This window comes from Bos indicus x Bos taurus, chromosome 24 (assembly GCF_003369695.1).
Source record: "Bos indicus x Bos taurus breed Angus x Brahman F1 hybrid chromosome 24, Bos_hybrid_MaternalHap_v2.0, whole genome shotgun sequence".
Lineage (NCBI taxonomy): Eukaryota > Metazoa > Chordata > Mammalia > Artiodactyla > Bovidae > Bos > Bos indicus x Bos taurus.
This window is the reverse complement of record NC_040099.1, coordinates 45,790,504-45,806,190: the sequence shown is the minus strand read 5'-3', so window position 1 is coordinate 45,806,190 and position 15,687 is coordinate 45,790,504. Positions and strand designations below refer to the sequence as shown.

The following is a 15,687-nucleotide window of genomic DNA, read 5'->3' as shown; positions in this document are numbered from 1 at the left end:
TGTGACCCCATGGACAGTCCATGGAATTTCCCAGGCCAGAATGCTAGAGTGGGCAGCTGTTCCCTTCTCCAGGGAATGTTCCCAACCCCAGGGATTGAACCCAGGTCTCCTGCATTGCAGGTGGGTTCTTTACCACCTAAGCCACAAGGGATGCCCATGAATGACTATATGACTATTATTAAGTTCTATAGGAGGTTATGCGCATGTCTTCATTCAATTTAACTCTACTGTTTTCAGCCCCCCTAATCAAACCTTGGTCTAATATGGTACTTTTCACTCAGCTTCATTCCATAATGCCCATCCCTCTTTCTCGTTTATTTCTTGTGGTTGCATTAAACTCTTAACTGGGCTACCTGCCCCATTTCCCCATTCTACTCTCCAGATGATAGCCACCATCTTTCTAAGCCTTGCTTAGAGTCATTTACTAGATCCCTTTTGCACGGGTGTCAAGTCCAAACACCTTAGCATGTCCTGCAAAGCTGTCTAGGGTACTAATTTAAGATTGTGACCTGTAGCTCTGTAACTATCATCAAGACTTTTTGAGGATAGTAATTCTATTTAATCATCCCACGTGCTCCCAAGCTTCCAGTTCCTAGTAGAATATTATTAGGCCAGTGGGTGATCCCTCAGAACTTGCAAATAACAAAAGATAATTTTATTCATTTAGGTCTCTGGTGATGTAAAGAGCTATTCTTCAGATCTTTAGCATTCTTTATGAAGGTAGCAGACTATGTAATTATGTGGTACATTATGACCTAGTAGAAGCCATTAGTCAGCAAAATGACAATTTTTTTTCAGCTAAAGAAAGAGTTTTAAGTAACCTGCGGAAGCATGAGGACCCCCGGCCTCCTCTTGTTCTGCACCTGATGAGGCCTCCTGTGCCAGTTATCTCCTCAGCCATGCTCCTGAGTCAGAAGGATGCCACCGAGCTGGTGCGCACAGACCTGAATCTGCTGCAACAGCAGGCGAGGTAAGAGCACACGCTGTCCGGGATCGTGGGTGTGCGCTTGCTGCTGTGCATCCTGATGGGTAGTACCTCCAAGGGCTTCCTCCTTAGCCTTCTCACCACGAGGGTAATTTGACCAGACTGGCTCAGATGGTTATCTTAGTTAACCAAGTTGTGAAAAATCTTTTAATTTCACATGGAAATTATGTGGGTTTTCATGTACTCTATAAATTGTACGTGTTTCTTGTGGCATTTCCTGTGTCAGTAGCGCCAGCTAAATTTTTTCTTAGGCTTCTCCTGAGGAAACCATATAATATTGGAAAGACGATGTTCAAAGGGAACAGAATGAGATTTATTTTCTTTTGTCACTGCTTTGCTCTCTAAATGTCCGAATTCTTTTAAAAATTACATAGATACTTGATGGAAGGGCAGGAAATACTCATTTAATATTCTGAGGTCATGGTGGCTACAGAATGATGAGCTGTTTGTTTTGATTCTAGCTTGTGATCATGTGAGGAGGATTGTGTGTGTTTTACTTACAAAGTGAAAGAGTTTGTCTTTGCAAAACTCATAGGCATCCATCTATTACTGGGCCTGTTTTTGGTTTATTCGTGTCGTGTGTGTTGTTGGCACCACACCGCACAGGCTCCTTGCAGATTACTGAGATAATACAGTTAGGACAGTGTTGAACTAGCTTATCTGGTCTCCACACGTCGGTTTGAGTCCCTGATGCCTAAGAAGTCGCTATGTGTGTGCCCAGTCACTGAATTGTGTCTGGCTCTCTTGCGACCCCATGGCTCTCTGTCCATGTGATGTCCCAGGGGAGAATACTGGAGTGGGTTGCCATTTCTTTCTCTAGGGGATCTTCCTGACCCAGGGCTTGAACCTGTATCTCTTGCATTGGCAGGTGGATTCTTTACCACTGACCTTCCAGGGAAGCCCCTAAGAAGTCACTGGTACTTAGAAAAAAGGTTCCCCCTTAGGATGATTAAATTAGCATGAAATTCTCATTTGTTCTTGTGTACTTAAGGGTTCATTTAAAAAAAAAAACATTGTTGATATAACACAAATTTTAAATGGAGCTTTGTTTCTAGCCAAAAAGTTGTTATACTTTTCTTTCCTTTCTTAACTTTCTTGTTGACCAGTGACTGCCAGGGAGAAGGTTTGGGTAAGTCTTAGCACACACTTTTGGTCTCTTGTTACTGTGAGATTCTTGTGTGTTATTGTTCACCGATGCAGGCTGGGAGTGACTGGAAGCCTTTATCATTCATCATAAAGTTTTTCCTAAGACTTTTAAAATAACCTCCTGATGATGTCTTTCAGAACTGCAGCTCTTCGGGAATCTCAGCAGGTTGCGCTGGATAGTGAACTGTTGGACACAATGCCCAAGCAGTATGTTAATCGAGAAGAACAGACCACACTACATTTGGAGTGCAGAGGCAGTAGTGGTAAAAAGTGCCAAGGAGCAGCAGTTGTAACAGTTCAAGTAAGATTGAGTTTCCTCATAGTTCAGAGAATTTCATTTGAGTTCCTAATATTGGCATATCATTGAAAAAGACTGAAAGAAATATTTAGTACATCATCCATGTCCCACATTTAATAGTTTTGGGGAGAGTGAAGCTGCCCATATCGGAATGTCCCCTGGAGAAGAGCATGGCAACCCACTCTAGTATTCTTGCGTAGAGAATCTCTTGGACAGAGGAGCCTGGCGGGCCACAGTCTGTGTGATCACAAAGAGTTGGACATGACTGAAGCGATTTAGTACAGCACCAAGCTACACACAAAGCTGATCACTTACTTCCATAAGTGCTGATGAGTCTTCCAGGACAGACAGACAGAAATGAAAAGAAAAGTGGAATCGTTGAGATGATTCTAAGAGAGAGGGGCTCCAGCTGGATTTTAAAAGATTTTGGTGATGATAGTTTGGATTCAGTGAGAAGAATGTGGGAATGGAGTCACTATCTAGGGGTCAGTGGCTCGATCCGTCTGTTTCAGTTGTCTTGGGGAGTAGTGATAGGAATTCACGTTGGGAAGGTTGGAGCTCACATTGGAAAGGATCATCACCTGGGATCTTCCCAAGTAAAGATGTTTGCTGCAGATAGTCGGGAGTCACTGAAGACAGAGGTAGGAGGGCCGCGTGGAAAGCAGATCACTTGGGCAGAGCTTGTCAACAGACCAAAGTTGGGTCTGTAACATTGTAAAGACTTCATATGGAAGGTTAGCTTTAGCCAACATGTCATACCACTTAATTATGCAAGGTACCATCTAAACACTTTATATAACTTATTTTATCCTCACCACAACACCGAAAGGTGGATATTCTTTTTGTCTGTATTTTTCAGATGAAGAAATACAGGCAAGGAGCAATTAAGTTACATGCCCAAAGTGGCGGTGCCAGTGTAGGGCAAAACCAGGAAGGCCCAGGCAGAGTGCATGCTCCTTAGGCAATGCAGCTTGCTGTTCCTGCAAGTGAATTCAGAATTCCCTGAGCTGGGAAAGAAATGCTTGGAGAGGGGCGCTGGCTGCTGCTTGATTACACCCACATAAAAATGGCTCCTCTTTTTTGTTAGCTTTTACAAATTGGGGGACTTATTTTTCTGACTTTTGGTTGTCTTTCAAAAATGTCCCTTCTTTTTGTGCCAGTCCTAACAATTCTAATGTAGCTTTCATCAGTCTCTTCTAGGAGACTATTTTCTCTGAAATGTCTTCTTTGAAATAAGTTTTATAGTCATATTTTTCATTACTTTCAATTTTTGTTTTTTTTCCAACATAGTTGTATGCATCTATTAAGAAACTTGACCTGGAATGTGAGATTGCTAAATATTGAGACAACATCTTTGGCCAGGTGCTTTATGGAGTTACTTTTCTTTCTGTGTGTGTGTGCTTCAGTGTGGTTTATTCCTTCCATTGCTAATGCTTTAGAAAGACTGAGGTAGAGAAGTATTTAAGAAGGATCACTTGCTAAAATAATAAAACAGGAAGAAAAGTTTGCCAGCTGAGGGTGGAGTTTGAGTTGGTGGGAAAAAGGCTGAAAATGCATCTCGTTGTAATGAAAAAGGAACCTTTTATTACCAATCTGTGTTTTTACAAATACAGTGTTTTTCCATATTTTGAAATTACACATCTATATCAGGCTGTTAATTCTATATAGAGAAGGGAATTCTCCTAAAATGCATTTTTGTAAGTGACTGTTGAGATAAGTACAAAGAAATGTTTTTCCAGTTCTGGCTAATAGCTTACTCTTTGAAGAGTTGTAAATATTTGCTGTCCCAGCCAAAGATAAGTCTGACTGTGTGACTTCTTATTAATTTGCAGAGTCTTGCGATGGAAAATACCACCCAGCAGACCTGGGAGCTTTAGCTCTAAGCCTACCAGTGACCTTTTTTCTTTTTCAGAAAAAAGGATCATAATCTTGATTTATCTGAACCCTTGAATTGAAATTTCTTTTATAACCTTTAGTTTGTTAATTTTGAAATAAAAAGCTACATCTTTTCTAAAATACCTTCAAAGTAATTTTGATTGAAGGGAGATCAGAAAGAAGATGATATATAACAAGAATTGAATGAATATGGTTTAGATTTTGCTTTTACAGACAACACAAAAATATTTATGCTTATTTTCAAAAGTAAAATTGGTAGATGCTAAGATCACTTAAAGAAAGAAGTAAAAAAAATGAGAAAGGATAGAGGAAAAAAGAGGGGATTTTATAGATTCTTGAAGAGTTTGAAAAATAGTTGTGTTTTGTGGCCATAACCTCATTAGAAATATCCAAGTTTTCTTAAAGCACATTTTAATTTTCTGCTGACCTTTCTTGTTGCCCTGTGATTTTTCAGTTTGGGAAATCTCATCATTTGGAAAAATCCAGAAGCTTGGGAAGTTCCACTGATGGCTCCTAGAAATATCAGTATCAGCAGTACTGTTTACTTCTGCCATTGTTTTGCCTGATGATGCTGATGTGCCAGGGAAATTAAAAATGTAAAGACAGCAATCAACTTTCGTAGTCTGAGGCTTAAGTAGGATTTCTTTGGAAGGTTATATAGAAATTGCTAATTACAGCTGTCCTGGGCAGTACTTACTGGTCATAATGTCTAGGAATTGAAGATAAAATTATTTTTTGCTCCTTGTCTATGGCTGAGAGCAAAGTAGAGGAAAATTGAAGCTCTAGCTGCCATGAAGTTTGGGGATTATGTATGCAAGTTTGTTAGGTTTGCTCTGATTTTTTGTTAAAGATTGTACCTGAATCTAAAGTCACCCATTACACAAATGGATAACTTTAGTTTGTAGAAAGAGAGGTGTTTTTCAGGAAAAGGGAAAGTGAGTTCTGAGTGTTTATGGATTCATCAGTAAACTGTCACTGGGAGAGAGTATTCCTACAGGAGTTAGATTATATAATTGCATGAAACTGTAGCCCTTATACAAACGTGTGTCCAGTGGACACTTCATGGTTGTGACTAGTAGTGTTGATCCTGTTTGACATCGTTCTCGCATCTGGTGATGCTGTCATGAGGCCTCTTCTAGACTCTTCTAGTCTCCCTGAATCTGTAGCCACTTCTTAGTTTCTTCCAGGGTTCCTCTTCATCTGCTCAATGCTTGGATTACTGGTTGTGCTTGGTTCTACTCCTGATCCCCTTCTTCACTGCAATATATGCTGCTTTTTGTCTTCTGTCTGTGCTAGAGTTCTTAATCTAGGATTTGTGACTGGTCTTTGGTGGGTTAGTGAAGTCCCTGAAAGTGTATAGAAAATTTTTTTTCTGGAGAGTTCATAGATTCAGTCGATCCTCAATAGTCCCTGACCCCTAAAAGGTTAGTCCCTTTGTTGATGATTGCTGTTCTGTTTGTCAAGTCCAGAATTCTCTCTTGAGTTCCAAATCTAGACTTCTTGCTTACTTAGCATCCTATCAGTGTCCCAATGATAACTCTGTAGGTCCCAAACTAATCTCATCTTTATCCTTCAAACCTATTTTTTTCTCTAATTCCACTTACTTGGGCTCCCAAGATGAAGACCTAGGCATCATAATTCACATCTGCAATCCCACCGCTATACTTCCCATCTAGTCACTTTCCAAGTCATATTGGTTCTGCCTTTGAAATAACTTTGAATGTATTCTTTCTTTGTTTCTGTTGACATTGCCCTGTGGTCAGCCCACTTCTCCCCTGAACTGATATACCTTCCTGTCCATAGTCTTTCTCCCTGTCTAGCTCATTTTTCCCCATTCATCTTTTAAAACTCAAACTGATCTCATTTCCAGGCTAAAAACCCGTGTTGGTTCTTGCATGCTCAGTTGCTCATTTGTGTTCAACTCTTCGCAACCCCATGGACTGTAGCCCAGCAGACTCCTCTGTTCATGGGATTCTCCAGGCAAGGATACTGGAGTGGGTTGCCATTTTCTCCTCCAGGGGGTCTTCCCGACCCAGGGATCGAACCTGAGTCTCCTCCACTCCTGCATTGGCAGGTAGTGTCTTTACCACTGAGTCACTGGCTTCCCCGGTATAATGGTTCTCTAGTACCTAAAAAGAGTTATGTCTCTTAGGACACTTCATAATCTGTTCTTGATCTTTTTCTAGCACATCATTTACCCTCTGTCTCACGCCCTCAACCTTCTGTTTTTTAGCAGCTTGCTCCTTTTCTGTTCTGCAAAGGTGACAGGCACATTCTTTTGTTCTTAGCCCTGTGCTGCTGTTTGTTCTCCCCCACTCATATCTGGGCTGCTCACCCTTTCATTCCTTGGTTCAATCAGCATCTTTTCTTGAGGTCTTTCTTGACTTCCCTAGTCAGACTGAGGTATTCCTTCCTCTCGTCACAGCTTGGGGAGAAATGCTGTCATAGTCAGCTGCTCTTTTTCCTACAGCCTGTGACCTCTTTGGGAAGTAGAGTTGCTGTCATTACTCGTCTCTGTGCCTGTACCACCTAGCACGGCTCTTGGCACATGATAGGTACTTTTAGCACCTCTGAATCAGTCAGTAAAGCCACAAGCACAACACTTTCTAGGTTGTATTATAACTGGTTTTGTGTTACTACTTCTGTAGCTGTTAATAGAGTTTGAGTTAGCTGCGGGTCAGGATCTTGTCTTTTTCATGTTTATATTGTCAGTGTCTTACACAGTCAGTGCCACAGAAAGAACGTGTTTGAAGAAATGAAGAGAATACAAACTCTTCATAATAGTCTCCCTGAAGACATTATTTGACTGTGGAAGACATGGAAATTGGAACTTTTTACTACCAGAAATTGGCAGTCACTTTTGATTCTGCTTACCTTTGGCCAATTTAATGCTTAATTGGCCAGCTTGATGCTTTCTACAAAATCCCAACTTTAACAACACACACTTCTACACTTACCTTTTTAAGTGAACAGGCTTCTCCTGGGCATTCAGTCTTGGAAAGTGGTAAGGATGGTCATACCTCAGTGCATTGCTTTGTTTCTCAGCCTGGTTCAGTGTATTTCTTGTCCCTTGCTTGGGTACTCTCATATCCCAGGTAAACTGCTAGGGACTTTGCTTATATTATCTCACTTGAGCTTCACAGAATGAGGAAGATGAAGCGGGTTCAGAGAGGCTTGGAAACTTGCCTGAGTCACACAGCTAGTAAGTAGTTCAGTTGGAATCAAGAGTTTTGCTTTTTCCATTCAGTATTGGGAAATGACTAGGCCATTTTCTTTAGCTGTTTCAGCTGTGATTTCGAAGACGAGTTGATCATGATAGTCAAATCTTACTTGAATTAACATAGTATCCTTTTCTTTCTGTGTTAGTGTGCTAGGATCGCTTCTTTTTCAGTGATTTCATGGGAAATGATTTTTTATTTCAAGTGTAAATTTTAAAATTAAAACATCTATTTTAAGAGTAATTTTGAATGGCTCTTTTGTAAGGATTTCAAACTATGTCATGAAAATATATTACTGCTTAATGGAATTTTCTGTGAGGGAAAGCCCTGGAAATTTCCAGTTGTCTGCAGATGTTTGAACTATGTATATCTTGTTTGGGGTATACAGAAGCCAAAGATATTTTATGGCAAGTGGGACGTGCCTCTTCTGTGGTTGCCTCTCTTAACAGAAGCCTCTAATAATTCAGTGATATTCCCTGAGGAAATGGGGTGATTTATAATAGGGTTCCTTTTGTTGTACTTTGGTATTGTGGGGCATGTTCGCTGGACCCAGGATTGATTTATGATCATGTGAAAAATTTGCTCATTTCTAGAAATGAAAGACCTACTGAGGGCCTCACATTATTGTAACAACTTACTGAAGCACATGTTCGTGCAACTTTTGGATTTCTTTGTCTACTTAAAATGACTCAAGTGGAAGGGCTTCCAACATGCTGCTTTTTGTCTACAACTTGTAGTTGTGAGCTGGTGATCATTCAGTGTCTCTCACCTCCAGTGTAGTAAGAAAAGAAAACTTTTAACAGAGGTGGGAGCTATGAACGAAAACAGGTAAACTAGGAAATTACGATAATTTGGGGATGTTTCTGTGAGGAAGTCTGAACTTTCCTGAACTAATTAATTTCTTTACTGTTTAGCATTAAGTCGTTTCTACAACATGGAGTGGTGGTCTTAAAGTTGGAGTCAGAGAGAGCTTTTAGTCTCATCTCTCTGCATTTCCCTGTTAAGTGAGCCTCTCTTCTTTCTTACTCATTGTCTTTCCACTTCTCTTCATTATTGCTGTCTTCCTTCCTCCTCTCAGATTCTTTCCCTCTCTTTGGCTGCTTGCTCTCCAGGTCAGCCAAGGGCTGTGACTCTCAAAGACCCAGTCTAATTGTAGTTGGTGACAGATTTGCCAAAAAGCCAACTGCACATATTCTTAACACATTTTGGGCTATTAAAGATTGACCTGTTACTTGAAAGATTTTAAATAAAATATTTGTATCGGTTCGTTATGTGGTTTACTGGAAACAGTTTACTTTCTTTAATCTTTAGTTTCTCCAATAATAAAAATTAATCGTGATTATCATTACATGTTCTTGGAGAGGCACTTTTCTGCCTTTTGATTCATGATAACAGCTTATCCTTGAAAAGTTTTGTGAAGATTTTTAACACAACATTGATGAGTTTTATGGAAGAGTTATTATGATCATAAAAGTAGGTGGTCAGCATATCATCTGTTAGAGTTGAGCTGCACTAGGCTGCTATGCAAAGCAAAACAAGCAGGACCATTGTACTTTGGGAGCATTCGATCTGGAATTTATGAAAATAAGCCTGGTGGGGATATCACTGTGGTGGTGGCTGAGGCCTGGGTTTGGGAAGGTGCATGTAAAGGAAAATGTAGCCTTTACTGCTCACCCATGTGATTGGGGAAGACCAGGTAAAGAGACTGGAGGATTTAAAATTCCTGCCTTCTAAGTGTTCTGGTCTTTTCAGCATTTCCTGCCATGCCTGCAAGATAAGTCCCAATTCCCTCACCAGCTCTAAAGGTCTCCCTAAGACAGGCCGCTTTGCTCCCCAGTCCGATTACATTGCAGTCTTCAGCCCTGACTCCCTACTTGGCTGAGCTCCCCTTTGCTGTCCCTCTCTCCTCCTGTCCCCACAGCTGCTACACTGGTTCTGTCTTTGGGTTGCAACCTGGGCCTAGGATATTCTCTGCATCTATCCACAGGCAAAAAAGGACATTAAAAATGCACAAACCAAGTAGTTATCACTTAGGTCACCATTAAGTTAATTAGAGAAAGGGATATTAACAACCCCTCAACTAAGAAAGACATAATCTGAAATAAAGGATTGTTGTTGCTCAATCACTGAGTCATGTCCAGCTATTTGCGACCCCATGAACTGTAGCACATCAGGCTTCCCTGTCCTTCACTATCTCCCTGAGTTTGCTCAAGCTCGTGTTCATTGAGTTGGTGATGCCATCCAACCATTTAATTCTTCGTTGCCCTCTTCTCCTGCCCTCAGTCTTTCCCAGTATCAGGGTCTTTTCCAATGAGTTGGCTCTTTGCATCAGGTGGCCAAAGTATTGGAACTTCAGCATCAGTCCTTCCAATGAATATTCAGGGTTGATTTCCTTTAGGATTGACTAGTTTGATCTCCTTGCAGTCCAAGGGACTCTCAAGAATCTTGTCTCTAGAGCACCGTAGTTTGAAAACATCAGTTCTTCAGCACTCAGCCTTTTTTACGGTCCAGCTGTCACATCTGTACATGACTATTGGAAAAACCATAGCTTTGACTATACCGACCTTTGTCAGCAAAGTGATGTCTCTCTGCTTTGTAATACACTGTCTAGGTTTGTCACAGCTTTTCTTCCAAGGAGTAAGTGTCTTTTAATTTCATGGCTGCAGTCACCATCTGCAGTGATTTTGGAGCCCAAGAAAATAAAATCTGCTGTTGTTTCCATTTTTTCCCCATCTATTTGCTATGAAGTGATGGGACCAGATACCATAGTCTTAGTTTTTTGAATGTTGAATTTTAAGCCAGCTTTTTCACTCTCTTCTTTGACATCCATCAGGAGGCTCTTTAGTTCTTTTTCATTTTCTGCCATGAGAGTGGTATCATCTGCATATCTGAGGTTGATATTTCACCTGGCAGTCTGAATTCCAGCTTGTGATTCATCCAGCCTGGCACTTCCCTTGATGTACTCTGCATATAAGTTAAGTAAGCAGAGTGACAATATACAGCCTTGATGTACTCATTTCGCAATTTTGAACCAGTCCATTGTTCCATGTCCGGTTCTAACTCTTGCTTCTTGAGCTGCATACAGGTTTCTTAGGAGGCATGGTAAGGTGGTCTGGTATTCCCATGTCTTGAAGGTTTTTCCAGTTTGTTGCGATCCATGTAGTCAGAGGCTTTAGTGTAGTCAGTGAAGCAGAAGTAGATGTTTCTCTGAAATTCCCTTGCTTTTGCCGTGATCCAATGGATGTTGGCTATTTTATCTCTGGTTCCTCTGCCTTTTCTAAATCCAGCTTGTACATCTGGAATTTCTTGGTTCATGTACTGCTGAAACCTGATTTGATGGATTTTGAGCGTTACCTTGCTAGCATGTGACATGAGTGCAGTTGTGTGGTAGTTCGAGCATTCTTTGGCATTTCCCTTCTTTGAAATTGGGATGAAAACGGACTTTTTCAGTTCTGGGGCCACTAAGTTTTCCAAATTTGCTGGCGTATTAAGTGCAATACTTTAACAGCATCATCTTTTAGGATTTGAACTAGATCAGCTGGAATTCTGTCAACTCCACTAGCTTTATTCATAGTAGTACTTCCTAAGACCCACTTGACTTCACACTGCAGGATATCTGGCTCTAGGTGAGTGATCACACTATCTTGGTTATCCAGGTCATTAAGACCTTTTTTGTACAGTTCTTCTGTGTATTCTTGCCACCTCTTCTTAATATCTTCTGCTGCTGTTAGGTCCTTGCCATTTCTGTCTTTTATTGGGCCCATCTTTGCATGAAGTGTTCCATTGATATCTCTAGTGTTCTTGAGATTTCTAGTGTTTCCCATTCTGTTGTTTTCCTCTATGTCTTTGCGTTGATCACTGAGGAATGCTTTCTTATCTCTCCTTGCTATTCTCTGAAACTGCATTCAGCTGGGTATATCTTTTCCTTTCTCCTTTGCCTCTCACTTCTCTTCTTTTCTCAGCTATTTGTAAGGCCTCCTCAAGACAACCATTTTGCTGTCTTTCAGTTCTTTTTCTTTGGGATGGTTTTGGTCACCACCACCTGTACAGTGTTATGAACCTCTGTCCGTAGTTCTTCAGGCACCCTGTCTATGAGATCTAATCCCTTGAATCTATTCGTCACTTCCATTGTATAATCACGAGGGATTTGATTTAGGTCATACCTGCATGGCCTAGTAGTTTTCCCTATTTTCTTCAATTTAAGTCTGAATTTTACAATAGGAGTCATGATCTGAGCCACAGTCAGCCCCAGGTCTTATTTTTGCTGACTATATAAAGCTTCTCCATCTTCAGCTACAAAGAATATAATTAATCTGGTTTCAGTATTGACCATCTGGTATTGTCTGTGTATGCCAGTATGTTCTCTTGGCAAAGAGAACTCTGTTAGCCTTTGCCCTGCTTCATTTTGTACTCCAAGGCCAAGCTTGCCTTAGGTATCTCTTGACTTCTTACTTTTGCACTCCAATCCCTATCATGAAAAGGGTATCGTTTTTTATGTTAGTTCTAGAGGGTCTTGAAGGTCTTCATAGAACTGTTCAATTTCAGCTTCTCAGCCTTAGGTAGGAGTTGGGGCATGAAAAGTGAAAGTGGAAAGTGAAAGTCACTCAATCGTGTCTGACTCTTTGAGACCCTATGGACTGTAGCCCTCCATGCTCTTCTGTCCATGGAATTCTCCGGGCCAGAATACTGGAGTGAAGCCGTTCCCTTCTCCAGGGGATCATCCCATGAACCCAGGTCTCCTGCATCGCGGCAGATTCTTTACCAGCTGAGCCACCAGGGAAGCCCAAGAATACTAGAGTGGGTAGCATATCCCTTCTCCAGTGGATCTTCCTGACTGAGGAATTGAACAGGGGTCTCCTGCATTGCAAACAGATCCTTTACCAGCTGAGTTACCAGGATTGGGGCGTAGACTTTGATTACTGTGACGCTGAATTGTTTGCCTTGGAAAGGAACCAAGATCATTTTGTCATTTCTGAGATTGCACCCAAGTACTGCATTCTGGACTCCTGTTGACTTGTAAGGGCTACGCTTTTTCCCAAGGGATTCTTGCCCACAGTAGTAGATATCACGGCCATCTAAATTAAATCTGTCCGTTTGCACCCATTTTAGTTCACTGGTTCCTACAATGTCAGTGTTCACCCTTGCCTTTGCCTTCTCCACCACATCCAGTTTACCTTGGTTCTTGGACCTAACGTTCCGGGTTTCTACGCGATACTGATTTTTACAGCGTTGGACTTCACTGTCACCACCAGACACATCATCCACAACCGGACATCACTTCCACTTCGGCTCACCCTTTCATTCTTTCTAGTTATTTCTCTGCTCTTCCCCAGTAGCATTGTTGTGGTTCAGTTGCTAAGTCATGTCTGATTCTTAGCAACCCCATGACTGCAGCACGCCAGGCCTCCCTGTCCCTTGCCATCTCCTGGAGTTCACCCAAATTGGTGTGCATTGAATCAATGATACCATCCTACCATGTCATCCTCTGTCACCCCCTTTTCCTCCTGCCCTCAATCTTTCCCAGCATCAGGGTCTTTTCTGAGTCGGCTCTTTGCATCAGGTGGCTAAAGAATTGGAACTTCAGCTTCAACACCAGTCATTCCAATAAATGTTCAGGGTTGATTTCCCTTAGAATTGACTGGTTGATCTCCTTGCTGTCTGAGGGACTCTCAAGAGCCTTCTCCACCACCACAATTTGAAAGCATCAGTTCTTCGGTGCTCAGCCTTCTTTGTGGTCCAACTCTCACATCTGTACATGACTACTGGACAAACCATAGCTCTGACTATACAGACCTTTGTTGGCAAGTGATGTCTTTCCTTTTTAATACACTGCCTAGGTTTGTCATAGCCTTTATTCCAAGAAGTAAGCATCTTCTAATTTCATGGCTACAGTCACCGTCTGTGGTGATTTTGGAGCTCAAGAAGAGAAAATCTGTCACCTTTTCCACTATTCCCCCTTCTATTTGTCATGAAGTGGTGGGACCAGATTTCCAATATACCCTAGTAGCATATTGAACACCTGCTGACCTGGGGGGCTTATCTTATGGCTTATCTTATCTTATCTTTTTGCCCTTTCATATGTTCATGGGATTCTCAAGAATACTGAAGTGGTTTGCCAATCCCTTCTCCAGTAGACCATCTTTTTCTGAACTCTCCATCATGTCCAATCTATCTTGGGTGGCCCTGCCCCGCATGGCTCATAGCTTCATTGAGTTACACAAGGCTGGATCCATGTGACCATTTTGGTTAGTTTTCTGTGATTGTGGTTTTCATTCTGGGGGCCATGGGACTGTAGTTCTTGCTCCTTCTGTCTGCCCTCTGATGGATGAGGATAAGACGCTTGTGCAAACTTCCTGATGGGAGGGACTGGCTGTGGGAAAAACTGAATATTGGTATGGTGAGCAGGGCCATGTTCTGTAAATCTTTAATCCAATTTTCTACTGATGGGTGGAGCTGTGCTCCCTCCTTGTTAGTTGTTTGGCCTGAGGCGGCCCAGGCTCTATGGTAGGGCCGGAGTTGTCCTCCAAAAGGACTTATGTGACACAGGCTTTCCAGAACTACTGCTGCCAGTGCCCCTGTGGACAGTGCCACAGTCCCTGTGGCAGTCCATTGTTGACCAGCACCTCCACACAGGACCCTCAAACACTCACAGGCAGGTCTGGCTAAGTCTGGGGGGGTTCACTGCCCCTTTACCCTGCGTCCTGGTGCGCACAAGTATTTGTGCCCTCCAAGAGTCTCTGGAGGGTGTGGGGTTTGATTTAAATGTGATTGCACCCCTCCTACCGACTCATTGCCTCTTCTCTTTTGTCCTTTGACGTGGAGTATCTTTTTTTTGGTGAATTCTAAAATACTCCTGTCAGTGGCTGTTCTTGCAGGAGAAGATGAGCACGTCCTTCTACTCTACCATCTTGATAGGATAGTTCTAAAAAATTGAAATAACTTTAGTTTTTTTTTTTTTTAAACCTCAATAAATTCTTATTTTTCACATCTTTGCTGAGAACCAGTAAAACTCTATCAAAGACCAGATTTCAAGAACCACTGAATTAATCAATTGCTCCTTCCTCAGCATGCAACCGATTTGGTCATTTCTCATATTTTATCTTACTTTTGGTGTTTCTTTTATAAATATATATCTTTTCTTCTTCCAGTTGATTTATTAACAGATTTGTGTCATCCTGTTTTTATGGGTTTGTGCAGATGAGACCTGCAGCCCTAGTGTCAAATTATGTATGTTTCTGGATCGGAAGAACAGAGAAGGGTTACAGCTCTGGGGAGGGATGGTCCACAGAAGGGGGCTTGATGTGCTTCAAGAAAAGCCCCAGGGGTGGAAGCCATTGAATTTATTTTTGATGAGAACTGGAGCATTGAAGCATAAGTGGCATAGAACATAGCCTACCAAAAAAACCTCTGAACCAGCAACAAACTAATTCAAGTTTGATTCTTCATGAAAAGCTTGAGATTCTTAGTTATTTTTTTGACATTTTTTTCCCCCATCCTCCTCAGGTTCAATTGAGAATTTTGAGTTACAGTATTAGTTGTAATAATATTCTCTTTATCAAATACCCAGGATATTTGTAATAAAGTGTCTGCTGTAGAAACCTGTAGGGGCAAATAAATCTGTTGACCACTCTTAATTTTTCTTAGTTTGAAGGTATGCATAAGAATGAAGCAATAAGCCAACAGCTTCATGTTTTGCGAAAAGAAGTGAAGCAGTTGCAAGCAGAAGCTGCTAAACCACCATCACTTAATATTGTGGAGGCCGCTGTGCATGCTGAAAACTTGATTACGTAAGTTTTGAGGGCGTTATAATTTAAAATACTAGTTAGTTACTAGGAATCACACGTACTACTATCCCCCCAGTCACCTACTAATTAACTAGTAGAGAAATTAGCAGCCTTTGGACCAAATCTGACCTGCCATCTATTTTTATAAGTAAAGTTTTATTGTGACGTAACCATGCCCATGTACTTATTAATGTGGATGGCTTTTATGTTCCAATGGTGGAATTGAATGTTATGACAATTTATAGCCCATAAAGCATAAAATATTTACTGTCTGTCTCTTTATAGAATAATTTTGCTGACCCTTGAATTAGGAGGTGATACATTACATTAGAATTTAATCTGGAGAGATTTAGTGCTTAA

General features: G+C 41.3%; 1 protein-coding gene across 2 annotated transcripts in view; it reads left to right on the top strand.

Annotated features, from left to right (window-relative positions):
* The window catches only part of EPG5 (ectopic P-granules autophagy protein 5 homolog), a 131,990-nt gene that overhangs the window by 71,367 nt on the left and 44,936 nt on the right, over positions 1-15,687 (top strand). For both annotated transcript variants that reach the window (XM_027526312.1, XM_027526311.1), the window contains exons 26-28: positions 799-970; positions 2,270-2,432; positions 15,188-15,330. In XM_027526312.1, coding sequence (XP_027382113.1) covers positions 799-970; positions 2,270-2,432; positions 15,188-15,330 — 478 coding nt within the window. The remainder of the gene's footprint in view (positions 1-798; positions 971-2,269; positions 2,433-15,187; positions 15,331-15,687) is intronic.